The sequence below is a fragment of the Antechinus flavipes genome, chromosome 3 (assembly GCF_016432865.1).
Source record: "Antechinus flavipes isolate AdamAnt ecotype Samford, QLD, Australia chromosome 3, AdamAnt_v2, whole genome shotgun sequence".
Taxonomy (NCBI): Eukaryota; Metazoa; Chordata; class Mammalia; order Dasyuromorphia; family Dasyuridae; genus Antechinus; species Antechinus flavipes.
The window spans coordinates 564,047,520-564,064,795 of NC_067400.1; the positions used below are offsets into that span (position 1 = coordinate 564,047,520).

Below are 17,276 nucleotides of genomic sequence, written 5' to 3' on the forward strand. Positions count from 1 at the left end.
CTGGCTGATGGATAGAATGTGAAGATAAAGACACTGAAAATGTAGAATTAAAGACCAAAGGCCACTCCTTTAGGAAGGGAGGTGAGCCCTCTGAAGAGAAAGCAGCTGCTAAGGCTCCAACAATTAAGCACGAGGCTCTCCCGGGGCCATCAGGAGAAAGGTGCTCCAGTGACAAGGGACTGGAGACAGAAGAGAGCAATGGTGCTTGGTGACTCCCTGAAGAGGGGCTCTAAAGCAGAAGTGTTGGCTTCTCATTAACGATAAAGAAGTCTGCTGATTTCTGACATTCTGATAGTGTTCTTTCTTCTTTTCAACCCCTGACTTTCTAGTCTAGGCATAGGAAAGTGACAGGAATTAATGGCCTGAAGAACTGGCTTTCCTATCAGATAGGAAGTATTACATTCAAGTCAAGTCCAGTTTTTTTTTTCCAGAATCCTTTTTAATATAAAACAAAAGTTTAAACATATTTCAAATCTTCACTATGTCCACAATTCTTGTCTTCACAAGACACATGCTAGAATGTTAGATCACATAGCAGAGTCTTTGGGAACATGTGCTTGTGTAGAATAAAAAAATGCCAAATCCTAGGATGATCAACCAGTCACTGTGCTTGTCCTCAAGCACTAGAGCAATCCCTGACGTTTCAAATCCTCATATGTTTTCTTATTCACAACATTTCCACTGGAATCCTCATATTCCTCCTAAAAAGCAGGGGAAGAAAAAGGGAAATGGTTTCAGTCCTGGGGAAAATGAGCATTTGGATGTTTGGAAATGGCCTTAGGTATGTGAGAAACCACATGGTGTTTGCCTTAACATATCTGCCCTCCCTCTGTACTCCATCTTCATCTGTCGAAATCATGCATGGCACTATTGTTAGTGATAATCACATACACACAGGAGCCAATCAATCATTAGAAATCACCAACAAAGACAGATCATGCAAAAAGTATTCAGAATTCCTAGGGTGATTCTTTAAATTGGAGCCCATGAACTTATTAATCTTAAAATTTTGACAATTATTGGAATATGATTAGTTTCATTCATAATCCTTTCTATTTTATTTTATGAGTTTAAAACAAAAGTTTCACTGGAATGCCCACAGGGTCCAGGACACAGAAAAGGTGAAGAATGTCTGCCAGAGCGCAACCATTCTCAATTTTTGTGGCTACTGGCTCATCTGGTAAGGCAAAGAACTTGTCTAACCACTGATGACCCCCTTAACAAATCCATGCCAGAATGAATGGAAAAATGAAACTATTTTTGAAGTAAGGCAAATGAGATGACTTCTAGTTTTGACATGCTTCAAGAACTCCTGATTTTAATAGTCTCAGTTGAAGACGATTACAGAAATTGTCTTTATGAGGTGCTATGGTTCCAAAAATTCAGCTTTTGGGTGGTCCTCACTCTGGGGATAAGTTTCTTCTTACTAAGCTAGGCTAGTCCCTGAATGCTGGATGCAGAGCCCACCCACCACTAGGCTCTGACTGAAAACCTTTTCAGTTTGGTGGAACTTGGCAGAGCTTTTACTATGAAAGCACAGAGTCATCTCCATACTACAATGGAATAGAAACAAGACAACAGTGTAGTTTATTATATATCCCAGGTAAATTTCTAATTCAGAAACCAAAGAATGCACACAGTTACAAACAATAAACCTCAAATCCATTTGGCCCACTCTCAGTTCACTGGTCATGATCAGAGAATCAGTGTTTCAATGGAGCAGGCCCAGGCCAATGTCTACAGTTCTCTGAGAAAGAATCTGGGTCTTTGCTGCTTAGTATCATCACTGACTGATGACTACCAGCAATCTCCAAATATGATCACTTACCTCTGTGTCAGGTTGCCACCGTTCAGAAGCCTTCTGCAGTTTCAATTTGGCCCACACTACAAAATAATCACCAGCAATTAGTATTAATAGTATCCAATACATGAATTAGAATCCCAATTCTACTTCAGAATCCATGAGCTACATATTTGTTAGAACCTTGGTGTAGTTGAAATATTAAGAGCTGACATTAACGTAGCATTTTTAAGTTTATAAAGTCCTTTCAACCGTAAAGCAGATAACAAAAAAAAGTGTAAAGTAGGTCACAAAAATCCTCTATCTCCTGTATACTACCTTGGCTATGATTTCATTGGTATAGGATGAGCACCTGCTCTACAACTTCAAGGCTTTGAGAGCAACCTGGAGCATAATAGGTTTAAGTATCTTAGAGATAAAGGAAGAAGTGGCTGACAACAGAGTGAGGGGAATCTTGGAAGAAGATGGTCACATCACTTTAGACTTTATATTAATGAAGGAAAGCTGACAGAATTGTTAATCAGATGTTTAAGAACACTCCATTTTGCCACGTACATAAGTGCATGCCTGTAATTCCACCAACAGGAGATAACTTTATCAGGGATGTAATGGGCTGAGGCTCGAGTTGATGCACTGAGGTCCCAAGCATGTGAGGCTAAATAGTAATTGGACCATACTCTATTAATATATATGCTTGGAGAAAGAATGCCCCCTGCCCACTCTTTGTGCAAGTCCTGATGTGTTGTATAGAATGTAGGGACGATTTTGGTGGGTGGAGGCAGAGAGGCAGGAAGAGAGGCAGAGAGAGACTGCTGGCTGGGTTCTTGTCGCAGCTGCACACATTGCTAATCCCCCTTCCCCTCCACAGAGAATAAGGATTGAAGATTTTCCCTTAATCTGAATTCCTGACTCCGGCTGATTTTAAAATAAATGGTCATCACATCTGGTGGACCGCTTAAGCTGGGCTCAAGAAGGCTATTGCTAGTCATGTCCATAATAAGTTTGGTATTAATACGATGAGGTCTTCAGGGCACTCAAGGAAGAGCAAATTGTTCCAGTGTGGAAATGGAGTAGGTAAAAGCTCTTGAGCCCCTTGGTAATGGGAGAGGGACCTGGCATAGGTCCTCTCCATAACTCTAGCCTGGCAAGATAAGATTCCACCCACCTTTCACAAGGTCACTATGTTGCTGCTTTGAAGGCTGACTCACAAGTACCTAAAGTAATAAGTGGTAAAGGGAGTGAGCATGCAGTCTATCCTAATATTGAGAAAGAACTAAAGGTTACTTACAAGAGACAGCATCTTCGATCTGAGTCACATTAGCAAAGTGAGCTGTATTTGGAATGCCCAAGCATCTCATGCCGTGAGCATGACGCCACTCCTGGAAAGTAGGAAAATCAGGACAATGGGAAATAGTGTCAACTATATACAAAGCATCACTCTCACTTCATCCCTAAATCCTGAAACTTCCCTCCATCAGAGACTGCCTACAAGCAAGACTGCAATTAACACCACAAGAGACAGGGTGATTCAATGAAGTATTTTTGAACCCAAATACATTTCTTCCTAGCTGGGACATTTGGTCAGAATCAGTCCATCAAAGGCTAGCTTTGAAAGGTCAGGCCATCTTGCTGTCAATAATTCTGTGCCATGGACACGGAATGGAAGGCAACATCATAGAGCAGTAAAGAGTCCTAGAGAGGGAATCAGCACAATGCTGACCATTAGCTTTACAACTAGCTAGCTGTGCAACAACAGGCAAATGAATACTCTCTTTGGGAATTAGTTTCCTCATCTATAAAATATGGTGGTAAGATTACCACCTATCTCTTAGTTACATCATTTTATGATCTTAGTGGATCTTTCTAATCAACCTGACTAGTAATTTAAAAATTCGTACTGTTGGGGGCAGCTAGGTGGGGCAGTGGATAGAGCACCAGCCCTGAAGTCAGGAGAACCTGAGTTCAAATCTGGTCTGACACTTAATACTTCCTAGCTGTGTGACCCTGGGCAAGTCACTTAACCCCAATTGCCTCAGCAAAAAAAAAAAAAAAAAAAAAAAGAAAAAAAATTCATACTATTGTTTCAAGAACTGGGTGAGAGAAGTTGACTGGCTAGATATAAACTATCATCACTAGAAGAAAAATAACCCCAAGAACATCTTAGTGATGACTGGCCAATAATATCATCTTTATAGATAATAAGTTCATTTCACTATTGGTCTATGAAAAGACTGTAAGATGTATTATCTTGGATATGAACTGATGTTTACAAGAGAGGTGCACTGGTGCTTTTTTGCACAACCATCCTGGAATACAGGGGGTACATGTATCATAATTAAGCCCATTTTACAGATGGAAAACTGAGGCCAAAAAAAGGTTAGGAGATATGCTCAAGGTCACTCAGCAAGTAAATGTCAAATCTGATATGAAGCCTGACTTTATGGTTAACATTCTTTCCCCTTATTATGCCAGCAACAGAAGCATTTTCCTCCTGGAAATTCTACATAGAAAAAAATAGATAAAAATAAGGAGCATAAGCTATTCTGTTGGTTATGGTAAATTCTCACATTAACCCCTTGGTTTAAGAATGCTACTGTATATACTGTCCTCTTTACTGTTATAAATGGATTTTATTGTATAAGAGGTAGGATGCAGAGCCCACAGCAACCTCAGGGCTAGAGATAGCACTGTCTCTGCCTTTAATGCTATCAATGGACCAAGAAATGCTCTAAGGCAAGTATAAGACATAACCATCAAGAAGGCAAAAAAGCTAAAGGAAAAGAGAAGAAAAAGAAACAAAATTCTAAGGCGTATAGTAATATCTGTATGGATGATGTAGGTTGAAGAAAGAGAAGCCTTATTTCCTTCCTTTTAAAGAATGGCAAATGACAGACGTAATGACACATGCATGACCTTTCACAACCATTTTCCCTAAACTGTTCCACATAACTGCCTTTGGGGAACATATCGGTTGGTGGCTTCAGTCTGGCCTCTGTAGCCCATAGGGGAAGGCCTAGCAGGATGCCCACTCTGACACCATGGCGGCACAGGCATGGGCTGCTGGTCCTTTAGCTATTTTTTCTCTCCCCCTGCCTTTAACTCCATCTTGAATGGGCTTTCTCCATTCAAAGATTTTCCTTTCCTTGGCTTTGTTGTCATTTCTAGCCTTCTGGTGATGATAGTTTATATTCTAGCCAGGATTCCTTACCGCAAAATGCCTCTGGAAGGCCTTGGGCCCGCGATAGGTGTAGTTGCCACAGATCTCACAATTATAGTTGATATTGAGGCCATGTAGCTTGTAGAGCCAGTAGGGAATGGGCTGTAAGAAAAAAGACATAGAAGAGAGTAAGACAATGACATATGAAGGCAGGAAGGGCTAAACAGGACTCCTGAATAGGGCACAAGCACTCACTTTGCCATCCCAACCCAGGGGCAGGTTTTTGGGATTGTAGATAATCTCATTCTCTTCATCTTCACTTTCACTCTCACTTATCTGCTCTTCTTCTTCCTCCTCTCTTTCCTCTCCTGTCCGTGCCTGTTTGCGCTGCACATTTTCATGAGTGAGATGTCGCTGTTCCTAAAGGATCAGAAAATAAGCTAATCAAAGATAGTCACTGATGTACTATGGGTGAAACCCTGAAGTGATTCAATTATCTGGGGACACTCCTGGGAACTATACTCCCAAAGTCAAAAAATACAACATCCTCTTCTATTATACCAGTAATAGGAATATATCCCAAAGAGTTAAAGAAGAAAAAGACCCCATATATAAAACTGTTTACAGGAGCACTTTTTTGTCACAGCCAATTAAGGGGAGTTGCCTACCAACTGGTGAATAGCTAAATAAATTATGGGATATAAACATAAAAAAATTACTGTGCAATAAAAATGATAAGGGATGGATTCAGAGACTCATATATACTGCTATAAGGTAGAAGTAACAGAATAAGAACGATTTACATAATAACTAAAACAGGAGGGCTATTAATGCGAATCAATACAAAAACCAACCACAGCTCCAAAAAACTAACAATGAAGCATGCTATCTACCACTTGAGATGGAAGGTAGACTAAAGCTAGAGAGTAAAAAAATTAACATTTGCAGACATGTCCAATGTGTAGGTCAATTTTGCTTGCCTATGCTTATTACAAGAGTTAGATTTTGATTTTTTAAATAGGGAAGAACAACAACAGGAGTGAAGAAAGCTAATAATAGTTATGCCCCAAAAAGGGATGAGAAAAGCATCACTGAAGTATTTTTTAATAGACAAAGAAGGAAAGACGAGAAAAATATAGAAGCAGGACAGCTTTGAAACTAACAAATTGCATTTACTATAAATTTTGAAAAAACTAAAGATTTTGTTACATAATTGATTATATAATAAGGTTTTTATATTTGATTATATAATAAGATTTTTATATAGTTCTTTTCCTATTCTCTGCATATGAAAAAACTTATGTTTATGTAATTAAAAATAACAAAAGATAAACACATTTTTAACAAGGTATCTAGATTGTACAGTAGGTACATTGCAGGACCACCAGAGTTAGGAATCCCAAGTCCAGATCTCCCTTGACATGTCACATGATAAGGTCAAGTCACTTCACTTCAGCTTCATTTTGGAGAAACTAATAGCCCTCATCTCCATAGGGTAGCTGTGAAGGTCATATATGAGATAATGTATTAAGTGTTTTGCAAACTTTAAAGCACTATATAAATATTAGCTGCTGTTATCATCAAGGAGAATCTCTCCCAACTTGCCAAAATCCTTGGAACCTTCAGGAGCACTTCTAATGGGCAGTAGCATCCTAAACTTTATTTTCTGATAGGACAAGGATTATAGGCTTTTAAAAAGAGGAGAGAACTTATTAGGACCTATCTGATCCAAATAGTTTCAGAGCTTCCTATCAGCATATATCTCCTAATCTGGGAGGAAAAAGTCCAAGCTTCTAGTCATTCACCTAATATCCTTTACTGTAGGATCAAACTGTCTTAGGCAGAGATATAGAAACACCATCCTTCTAAATATCAGAACTTCTAGAAATCAAGTGGCCTCTAATGCCCTAGACAGTTTGAGTGGAAATATGGCAAGCGCTTAGACGTGTAGATGTAGAGGGAGGTAATTCTCTCAAATCAAAAACTTAAGAGAGATTTATGCCACAGTTGTGCTCAGATTTTGCCTAAGACCAGGGTGGAGAACCTGAAGTTGTCCAAGGAGAATAAGCCTCCTTCTTTTTTAACTGTCTAAACAAAAAGTGTGATTTGGGTGGATGGTTTTTCAGAGGATCTTTTTTTGTGGTCCCATTACCTTCAGTTATACTTACCCCAAGAATCTCTACATATTCATATATCTGGGCTTCAAGGAAAGCAATATCTTTATTCCTCTCAGTGTCTCTGTGAACAAAAATTGGTCCAGGTCATTTGAAAGGAACTTAAATCTTTCTTTTTCTTTTTCTTTTTTTTTTTTGGCTGAGCCAACTGGAGTTAAGTGATTTGCCCAGGGCCTAGGAAGTGTTAAGTGTCTGAGACCAGATTTGAACTCTGGTCCTCTTGACTTCAGGGCTGGTGCTCTATCCACTGAGCCACCTAGCTGACCTGGAACTGAAATCTTTCAAAGAACAATGATATAATGGGTGATTCTCTATAAACTCAAACCCCCACTCCAGAGAACAGTTCCACTTAGCATCTCACCCCCTATTAAGTGAACATGTCCTTTAGAGAAGCAATGTTTAAAAATCTTAAAAGCCATAACCACCCCAAACCATCATGAGTTGATAAAACCAAAGTAGACTTTTCTAGAAATTTGAAAATAATGTAACAGAGGCAATGACTATAGTTAATGCCACTGACCAAGGACATTTGAATAATGAAGTGGTTCACCAACCCATCAGCAATGAACAGACCAAAACGGAGTCATTTCTGACCTTTCCTCTTTTCTTCCCTTCCCTCATATCTGAAGTTTCTAAATCCTGTCAGTTCAACTTCATAAGACCTCATCCCATCTTTCTCTTCATATACATAGCCACTTAAACTCATGTCCAGGAAACAATGGCTCCCTATTATCATTAGACCAAAACATAAACTCTTTAGTCTGAACTTTAATATGGCTCTAATCTGCCTTTCCAGCTTCATCTTTCACTTCATCATTACCACTGCACTGGATTATAAAATAAAGTTTACATTCCCTAAATCATCACAAGTCTAGCCAGCATGTACTGACACAAGCAATTCTTGATATCATGCATTTCGTTCTCCTTTTCCTTCATGTCTCTCAGAAGTCTTCTCTTTCTTCTAAGCTCAGCTTAGATCAAGTTTTTACTCTAGCTTCCAATATTGTCTGTCTCTCTCCAAAATCTCTTCAGAGCTCTTTCGTCCCATAACACCTGACTCTGTATCATGTTCAACCATGTACGTACTATAGCCCTCCAGCAGAGACTAACTTGTGGAGGCAGAATGGGTTTTGTTTTATCTTTCATCCCGAGTGCCTTGCTTTAAGTTGTTGCTTAGTATATGTTTGCTAAAGTCAATCTATTTACATTTCTAGCTAATTGAGGTAACATTTCTATAGCACAGTCTAAAATCAATTTTAAATTAAGTAAGCATAAATTTATCTGTTTGGGAACATTAATACAACCTCCCTCCAGTAGTGCAGATAGTTAACAACCAGCCACTATTATGGATCAGTGAGGGTAAAATACAGACTTTAAAAATCTACCTTTTAAACAATAATGACAGCAACTCATTGATGAAACAGTTTGGTGTAAGTCTTTGGGATTTGATTAACCAAGTGCTTTCCCATTTTATCCTTGAGGAGTTTGAAAGTCAGAAGTGAATGACTTGCCAATGTATCAAAGTTGGGATTTAAACTCAGGTTTTTTGCCTCCAAGTCCAATTTATATATATCCAGCTATACCATATCACCTGCCAGGGAAGAGAATCAAGACAGAACCAACTATACTAGGGGGCACAGAAGCTACCAGCTCACTCACCTCTTAGTTCCCTTTGATTTGGGATTCTTAGCAAACAGAGAGGAGTCCAGTGATTCCAGGGACTTGCCTTTAGTGCTGAACAACCTCTGGGCTCTCTCTTCCAGTGTACTGTATAAAGAAAAAGTTGTTATACCAAGCAGTTTCACCCATACTTGGCTAGTTTTACAGTAGTCAGATAAATGGAGCTTAGAACATTTAAGACCACAGATGCTGCCTCTTACCCGCCACATTTTAGTCCTAAAGCCAAGAGTGCAGATTTCAGTCTGTCCAGACCCAAGGAGGCCAACTCCTATAAAACAAAGGGATGAGTTAGGATGCTGAAGAAAATGACTCCTGAGACCAATGCTATCCTTAGGTACTAATGAAGACGGTAACTCCTCAATACTTTAGTAAATATTTAGTAAATGACTTCATTTGTCATTATGGCTGAAAAAATTCATCAGCTTGTGGCCAACATTTTGTTGAAGAATCTTGCTGCAGTTCCACATTCATCCAGATGTGAAGTCCCTCCAAGCTGGTAGGACCTGCTTGAACTTTAGCTTCCAGAATACTCTCCGCATCATGGTCAAACAATAATAAATAACAAAAGTACCATATATGCGTATGGCATATTATTATTATTCAAATGTATAGAAACAAATTAGCCCACTTGATTTTTCCTCATCTCCTGCATATGACCAGTTTTCTAGAAAACCCTGGATTTTGTTTTGTTTTGTTTTAAATTGCAAAGAAAAGAATCTGTATTAGATAAATAAGAGAAGTGGCTAGTCCAAGATAGGCTGAAGAGTTACAGAAAACATACTTCCCAGGAGGAAAATGCAGAGAGGTCAAGATGGGCTCCAGCATGGGTCAGTGCACTGCTTGTCTCTTTCTGCCAAGAACAACAAGGAATTCGATTAATAGCCTACTTCAGGACAATAGCAATGGATCCCTCCCATGTTCACATATGCAAATCTTAGGAATGATCCCCAAAAGAAACCATAAAAGAAAATTACAAGGCAGAGAATGCTTCAGGGCCACAACTGAAAGAGAAAGGACCATCTATTACAGATCCATTACTAAAATGTAAAGACCAAGAGTCTTAATTAAGTTCCCCCTCCAGCTCACCGGCCAGCCTGGGAAGGTACCATTATCCCACTTCTTCTCAAATTCATTCTGAATCTTCCCAAACAGTTCATTCTGGTCTTGTAGAGGCTTCACCCTGTCTGTGTAGTCCTGGAGGTACTCCAGCAGCATTTCCAGGTACCTAACAGAGAGAGACTCAGTTAGAGAAAGTTAAGGGTGCTGTTTGTAATGGAGGTGGCACAACAAAACAAGTCTTGTTTCCCATCCAGGCATAGGCCTACTCTCATCACTGCAGCCACAGCCTCAGTCACACAGTGCTAAGCTTTAGAGCAGGGGTCCTCAAACTACGGCTTGCAGGCCAGATGCAGCAGCTGAGGACGTTTATGCTCCTTACCCAGGGCATAGTTTCTTTATTTAAAGGCCCACAAAACAAAGTTTTGTTTTTACTATAGTCCGGCCCTCCAACAGTCTGAGGGACAGTGAACTGGCCCCCTATTTAAAAAGTTTGAGGACCCCTGCATTAGAGCCTTATACTTCTTATGGGACATGTTAATGAAATAACAGATTGAGCCTAAGATGACTAACCATATTCTGGCTATTATTGTGCCATGAGAAATGCCAAAAGGGACAGATTCAGAAAAACCAGAGAAAACTTGTTTGAACTGATACTGACTAAAGGGAGCAAAGCTGGCAGAACAATTAACAGAATGACTATAAAACACTGTAATGGAAAACATTTTCCAAGACTGATGATGAAGTCCCCTTCCTGGCAGAGTTGATGACCAAAGTTTTAGACAGTGTGTTTTAATCAAATATGGTCAATGTACACTCTTTTGCTTAATAGTACCTATTTATTACAATTATTTGGTGGAAGGGGGGGAAGAAAAAAAGAGGGATGGTGATTAAAAAAAAAGATCCATCAATGACTAGAAGAATACAAAATTCAGAAGGGAACACAGACAAGCAAGGAAGTGTTTAAATTTAACACATGAAAATTAACATAAACTTTGCAAAAACCATGCAGTTTCATATAAATTTCTTTTTCTCCTTGTTCTTTATATATAGAAGTATTCATGTTTATCAAATTCATAATAATTTTAAAATATATTCACCCAACTAAAACTGACTAGTGAATTATAAATATTCTAAAACTGGGTTTTAGAGTTCCACATCCCCAATAACTTAAGAAGCTAGGAGCACTCAGAGGATAGCTAAGGTTAGAAGTTAGCTTCTAATTTACAAAACAACAAGAAGCCAAGAAGCTTGACAATTCTTACCTCTTATACTCTGCATTCTTCCTTTCTTTGGGAATATCAAATAACTGGTCAAAGATAGATAGGTATGTGATATAATCCAGTTTCTGAAAAATAACACATAAGACTAGACTAAGCTAGGTGTGCAAAACTCAAAAAAGATACAATGTAATCAATCTATACAAGATGCAATTTGAGAGCTGTGTAACAAGGTACAACTTTGAAACTTTTTCTTCTTGTATAATTTTTCCAACACACTGTACTACTTCAGTGGGCAATGTTTTAGTCTGGACATTTAAAAGAAAAGGAGAAACAGTAACCTAAAATTATAAAATCACATCAAGATTTCCATTTGCCAGTGGATGCTCCAGATAATTAACTTTTTGAAATTTGACTGAAGTTTCTTCTCAATTCTGACCTTACTCAATGTTTATCTTCTTCACTTGAGAGCTACTTTTTGTCAACTGTTTTTGCAATTTAAACTTTTTAGCACCTAAGTCAGTGGCATTTACACAGAAGATGCTTTGAAAACATTTCCTGTAAATTTCTTAAAAGGTAGGGTCCATATACTCTGGCCCTCTTCTTGTCTTCCATCCTACTACTACATCCTGAGGACCATCAGATATCTTATTCTGGGAGCTTTTAAACCAACTACCTTTATCATTCTGACTTTGGGGCTTGTGAGTGGTTAAATGTATATGCACCATATCAAGCCAATCTTCTCCAGCATGGCCTTCTCCTTTCCATCTAGCCTGGTTATGAAGATGAACTCTCTCTTTTCATCTCTTCCTCTAGGAATCATAATCAAATTTAAACTGCCATTGCTACTGGAAAAGGCACGTCAATCACACTGCCATTGCTACTGGAAAAGGCACATCAATCACTTTTCCTATGGTTAGTAGAATGATCCCTCTTATTTCCTCAACTAATGTTCTCATTTGACCTTTTGAGTGACCACCACTTCTCTATATATGTTGTCTCCCCCATTAAGACGAAATCTCCTTTAGATAGGGATTATCTCACTTTTCTATTTGTATTTCTCAGGTTTTGGCAGTGTTTAGCACAAAGGAAGTACTTAATAAAGCCATTTTCCTTCATGCTTCATACAACAATGTAATTATAACAGCACTCAGCACACTGTCCTGTACATAAACAGAACACAATATTATTTCCATTTCTAATAAGGAGGCTCATTTAAAGAGGGTGAATCTAGTGAAACACCACCTGCTTCAGTTAGTAACCCCAAACCAACCTCCCTATTCTATTTTTGTGAATCAAGAGTTCTAATTATCTTACCTCAGATGCTTTTAAGTTAATGTACTTAAGATAGCAGTCATGAAGATCCAAGTAACGGCCATATCCTTCTTCATCTGTGAACTCCACCAAGTCTGGGGGAATTGGAAAGAACAGTTGTATCAAATAAATTTTAAAAAGTCCTTTACATAAAACCTCTCTCATCAGCCTATTCATTTAGTCTGTTTCTTCACTAGACAATAAGATCCATTCACAAAGTTGCCCCCTGTTGCTTCTGGATAAGCCATCCACAACATGCTGAACAACTGTCCAAGTAGTTCTGGAAACTAAGTAAGTTCTGGAAAAAAAGGTCTCGGGCAGCAACTTCCAACTCCACAGAATCCTGATTTGATTTAGGTAATCATAGAAACTGAAGCCACTATCTTCCTAAATGATGTCCCTGTCACAGCAATAAACGAAGCCAAGATTTCATCTTAACAGATAGATTGAAGGAACTAATGCACATTTTCTCTGAGAAAGAATGTTTTCCAGACTTGGGGAGGGCAAATGCAATTACACATAAACTGACTGAACATTTGCTATATTTTTGTTAATATGAAATATGAAACTCCACTTACTTTGAGCCTCTTCACTAGGATTTTCTCTGGCTTTCAGGAGCTCCTCAAATTCCACTGACATTGGCACACAAATCTAAGAGACAGCACAAAGCACAGATGGATCCTCTATTTCCTCTGAACAAAAGCAACATTGTCTCATATGTAGGCCTTTGTGTCCTGAATTGGGCTCTATAAGCACTGTCTTTGATCCTCATATATCACAGAAAGGTAGCTAAGAGATACCTGAGCGTCTGTCTTATTCTGATCCTTATAAAGCCTTACACTTTGCTTTTCAAACTTTCATGGCATTGACACCTGGCCAAACAATTCTACTTAAAAACCCTGGGCTTGGCCTGCAGCTGCTAAATACCTCTTGTCTTCTGATTGAACTTCTCACATCTGTGTTTTCTCCCCTAATTATAAATGTGAGCTCCCTGACAGATCTTGAATTTTCCTTGCTTACTTTTTTGTATCCCCAGCACTTACTACAATGTTTGGCACAAAGTAAGTGTTTAATAATTACTTTTCTGTCCATCTATTCATGACCAGAAAGAAGATAATAATCAGAATGGTAAATACAATCTTAAGTTGGCAGATTCCTTAGTTACTGTACACACACTCTCTTCAATGCAGGTGTCTTTATATCTTCAGCAACATCCTGGTGTTTCATTCCCACTGGAACCAAATCTACATCCAGATATCTATATATAGAGAGTCCAACTCTATATCATCTAATACCTAGATGATTGTAACTATCTTACTGGTTTATGCAGCCAATTCAGACCATATACCATTGTCAGATTACCTTTTCTAATTTGTTCCTTTCACATAATAACCATCCTCAAAAGCCTTTGACAGTTCTCTACTTCCTACATCTCTGAATCTGAAATTCAAGGCTCTATAGTCCAGCCCTTAAACTTCATTTCCTCCTCTTCTGCTAAAATTCAAATGACTTTCCACTCAAGCCTGGTTTACTGTTTCTCAAACATAATTTTTAAAATTCTCATTTCTGTACCACTGAATTCCCTTTCCACACCTCTTTATCTAAACATTCTTCAAGGACAAGTTCAAATCTAATGCTTTCTTGCCTTTTAAATACCTATAGGATCTACTGCCTGTATCCTCAGAACCATGCAAGGTCATCATCTCATCCAGTCATCTCACTTTTCAGATCCAAAATTTGAGGCCCAGAAACATGAAATCGGAACTTGCTCAAAGCCACAGGACTCATTAGTGTCAGAACTGGATTAAACCCAGTTCTCCTCAGGGTAAGGGAAAGAGTCTTGAGCCTAAGTCAACTGTCTAGTATACCATGGCTGTCTCTTGTCTGTCATTTAAATATATCTCTCTGTTGGGATTGTTCTTTAAGGATAAAGACTAAGTCTTAGACTTTTTTTGTTTCTTTGAAGTACATGCATGATAGGCACTCAATATATTGTGATCAACTACACATCATAACGGTAATAATAATGATAATGACAATAATGGACATTCCTATAACTCTTTAAAGTTTGCAAAATAGTTTTCATATATTATAACACTATAACAACCCTAGGAGGTAGGTGCTTTAGATATTATTATCCCTATTTTACAGAAACCATGGCTCAGAGAAAATTAGTTGCTTGCCTATAGTCAAATACTACCATTAAGTACCAGAAGTAGGATGTGAGCCCAAATCTTCCTCACTCCTAGTCCAGCACTCTATTGTAGCACTATACCAAAATGTCTATTTGTCATACTATAATAATAATAAAAAAACCTCTATATTAATAGATAATATACTTTTGCAAGAAAAGTGTTAATATAGCAAACTAGAAAAGATGGTGACAATAGGTGCTAATGAATACATTATAATGATAAATATCTGCCATGTGCTCAATTGTTATAGGTTACTGAAACAACTTTGAGATGCAGATTAGGTAACTGATGAGTAAAAATAAACTAAAAATTATTAATGTTCCTCTTCCCTGCTGTTTCTTCCTGGAGTATTACTTGGCTCACTCTGAAAGTATATGCTACATTTCATGAACAACCCTTAGGGCTTACCTCATTTGGGTGCTTCCGGTGGAATTCTTTTATCTGTTTGAGTCTATTATAGAATTCTGCAAATTCATTTGGTCCTGAAATAGCACTGAGCTCCTCTTTTCTTAACCTGAAATTCCCAAAAGGATCAAAAGAACAAACAAGATACCAAGGTCAACAGTTTGATTGACACTGACTCTCAAAAACACCCAAACATGGCCCAATACTGCTACTTACCCATCTTTGTCATCATATAAGTCTCTCAGGTTCCCACTTACTTCCATATACCTCTAAAAAGAAAAAAAAAAAAAAAAAACAATCCAAACTCTCATCAGTATAAAGCAGTTGTGTCAACATAATGATCAACAACAAAAAAGATCTCCAAGATAAATTAGGGGGCACTAAGACTTCAGCAGACAGTTTAGATATTTATATGACAATTTCAGGAGGAAGATCTATTCCCATTAAAATTCTTTCTCTACCAACTTGTCAACATTCTAACAGTTCATTTTTTGAGATTTTTTTTTTTTTTTGGCCTAGGACCTAGGTGAAATCTAACTAACTGGAAAGTTAAGAGCACAGTAGGCTGGCCTCAGTCATCAAGACATTAGTAGGAAAAAATTTATTACAGACTTTTTATACCCAGAGCTAGCAGACAATTTCCTCAAAGATGAGACAAAAATTGTCTACAAAAGAAGAGAGAAAAAAATCAGTTCTGAATTCCCTCTTTTCCTCCATCCTTCTTTCACCCAGTGAAAATACAAAGACAAAAAACAAAACCCCAAGTAACATCCCTTATATGTATAAAATCATGCAAACCATTTCCAGATTTCTTCTTTCCAGTCATAACGACAATTAATGCTAACATAATACTACAAAGGTTGTAAAGTGCTAGTCAATCCTGTGCAGACATTATTGTATATGTCTTAGAAAGAAAACCTCAAAGATTAAGGAGCGAAATGTCCTGCTTCAGGCCATAAAACTAATAATAATAACGACAGCATTTATGTAGTGCTTTAAGGTTTGCAAAGCTCTTTACAAACATCATTCCAATTTTTCATTCACAACAACCTTAGGAGTTAGGTGCCAAAATTATTCCCATTTAATAGATGAGGAAACCGAGGTAGGCAGCGGTTTGGTGCCTGGCCCAACGCCAAACGAGCATTGAACCTTTAAGAACGTTCCAGCCGCAGAACTGACAGCCGTGGCCCAAGCACTTCGGACAGTGAATAAGATAAAAAACAAAACTCGATGAAGGAGTCCAATGTCGAAGGGAGACCGCACTCAAGAAGCTAAGCAGGAAAAGTGTTCCAAGAGGACCAGTCGGGCCCCCTGGCCGCCGGGGGCTTACACTCCTAACTGCCTTCAGACCCTCCCCGCCCCGGAACTCACGTCCTGCATAGCCCGCGTGCGATGGTCCGAGTTGATTTGGTCCCGGAGCTGAAGGGGGAAGAGACACAGCCCGAGTCAGCCTCCACATCTCGGGGAGTCCCTGCATCACGTTACCACCCAGGAGCCGGCCCACCCCCCAAACTCCCGGCCTGGAGCGGGACAGTTCGGCCGGCAAGCCGCGGCCCCGCGGGGAGATTCCTAGGCTGGATGCAAGCCTCCCCCCCGAACTAGACGCTGGGCCTTGGGATTCAGAGAGGAGGGAGGAATCCCGGGGCCCGGTGAGGACCGGGGAGGGGGAGGGGCAGGATCCCGGATGTAGCCGCTTTTTTTTTTTTCCCTCTCTCTCCCCCATTTGCCCCGTTAACCTCCCTCCGGCCGCTCACCGTGGACTTCTTGATGAGCATTTCCTTGGCCATGACGTCCATGAGCCGCTCTTTTTCTTCGTGGTAGCGCCGCTGCTGCTCCAGAATAGTCTCCATTTTGCCCCCACCACCTCCACCTCACACTAAGCAGCGGCTGCGACCGGAAGTTGCCGCAGCCGCTGGTGCCGCTCAGCGCGCTCTGCCTCCCGCTTCTCACATCACGACACTTAGGTTCCGCCCTCGCCGGAAGTCCTGGCCTGGGAGCGGATCACAAAGGTAGAAGAACCGAGAGGAGCTTGGCAGCTCGGGCCGAGGCGGCAGCGCTCCCTGCTGGCCGGACGGAAACACTGGCGTTCAGCAGCCACCTATGCCCACGTTCCTGAAAGGGGCCGGGATTTGTCTGGGTTCCTGCGATCTCCCCGAGATTGGGGTTTGGGGGCGGGAGGCGGGCGACGCAGGAGGTGACCTAGTATCAGTCCCCATTCATATCCTGCCTTCTTCATAATAGCCCCGTGAGCGAAGCCGATCAAGTATCGCTGTA

General features: G+C 39.7%; 1 protein-coding gene across 1 annotated transcript; it reads right to left on the reverse strand.

The window, feature by feature from the left end:
• Positions 1 to 417: 417 nt before the first annotated feature.
• On the reverse strand, positions 418 to 16,927 carry SF3A3 (splicing factor 3a subunit 3). The gene is made up of 17 exons (XM_051987739.1): positions 16,757 to 16,927; positions 16,374 to 16,421; positions 15,219 to 15,271; positions 15,006 to 15,111; positions 12,981 to 13,053; positions 12,406 to 12,497; positions 11,134 to 11,216; positions 9,899 to 10,037; positions 9,594 to 9,662; positions 9,013 to 9,080; positions 8,792 to 8,899; positions 7,127 to 7,196; positions 5,214 to 5,378; positions 5,010 to 5,120; positions 3,090 to 3,180; positions 1,829 to 1,884; positions 418 to 701 (listed from the first exon to the last, which is right to left on the reverse strand). Exons 1-17 carry the CDS (start codon positions 16,850 to 16,852, stop codon positions 624 to 626), a joined length of 1,506 nt encoding a protein of 501 aa, XP_051843699.1. The 5' UTR covers positions 16,853 to 16,927; the 3' UTR covers positions 418 to 623.
• Between the last annotated feature and the right edge of the window lie 349 nt (positions 16,928 to 17,276).

Coding starts and splice junctions, on each gene's coding strand:
- SF3A3 (XM_051987739.1), bottom strand. CDS start 16,852: ATGGAGACTATTCTGGAGCAGCAGCGGCGCTACCACGAAGAAAAAGAG. Junction 16,422..16,756: donor TGCTCATCAAGAAGTCCACG/GTGAGCGGCCGG, acceptor TTCCCCCTTCAG/CTCCGGGACCAAATCAACTC. Junction 10,038..11,133: donor AAGAATGCAGAGTATAAGAG/GTAAGAATTGTC, acceptor TCTCTCTGTTAG/GTACCTGGAAATGCTGCTGG.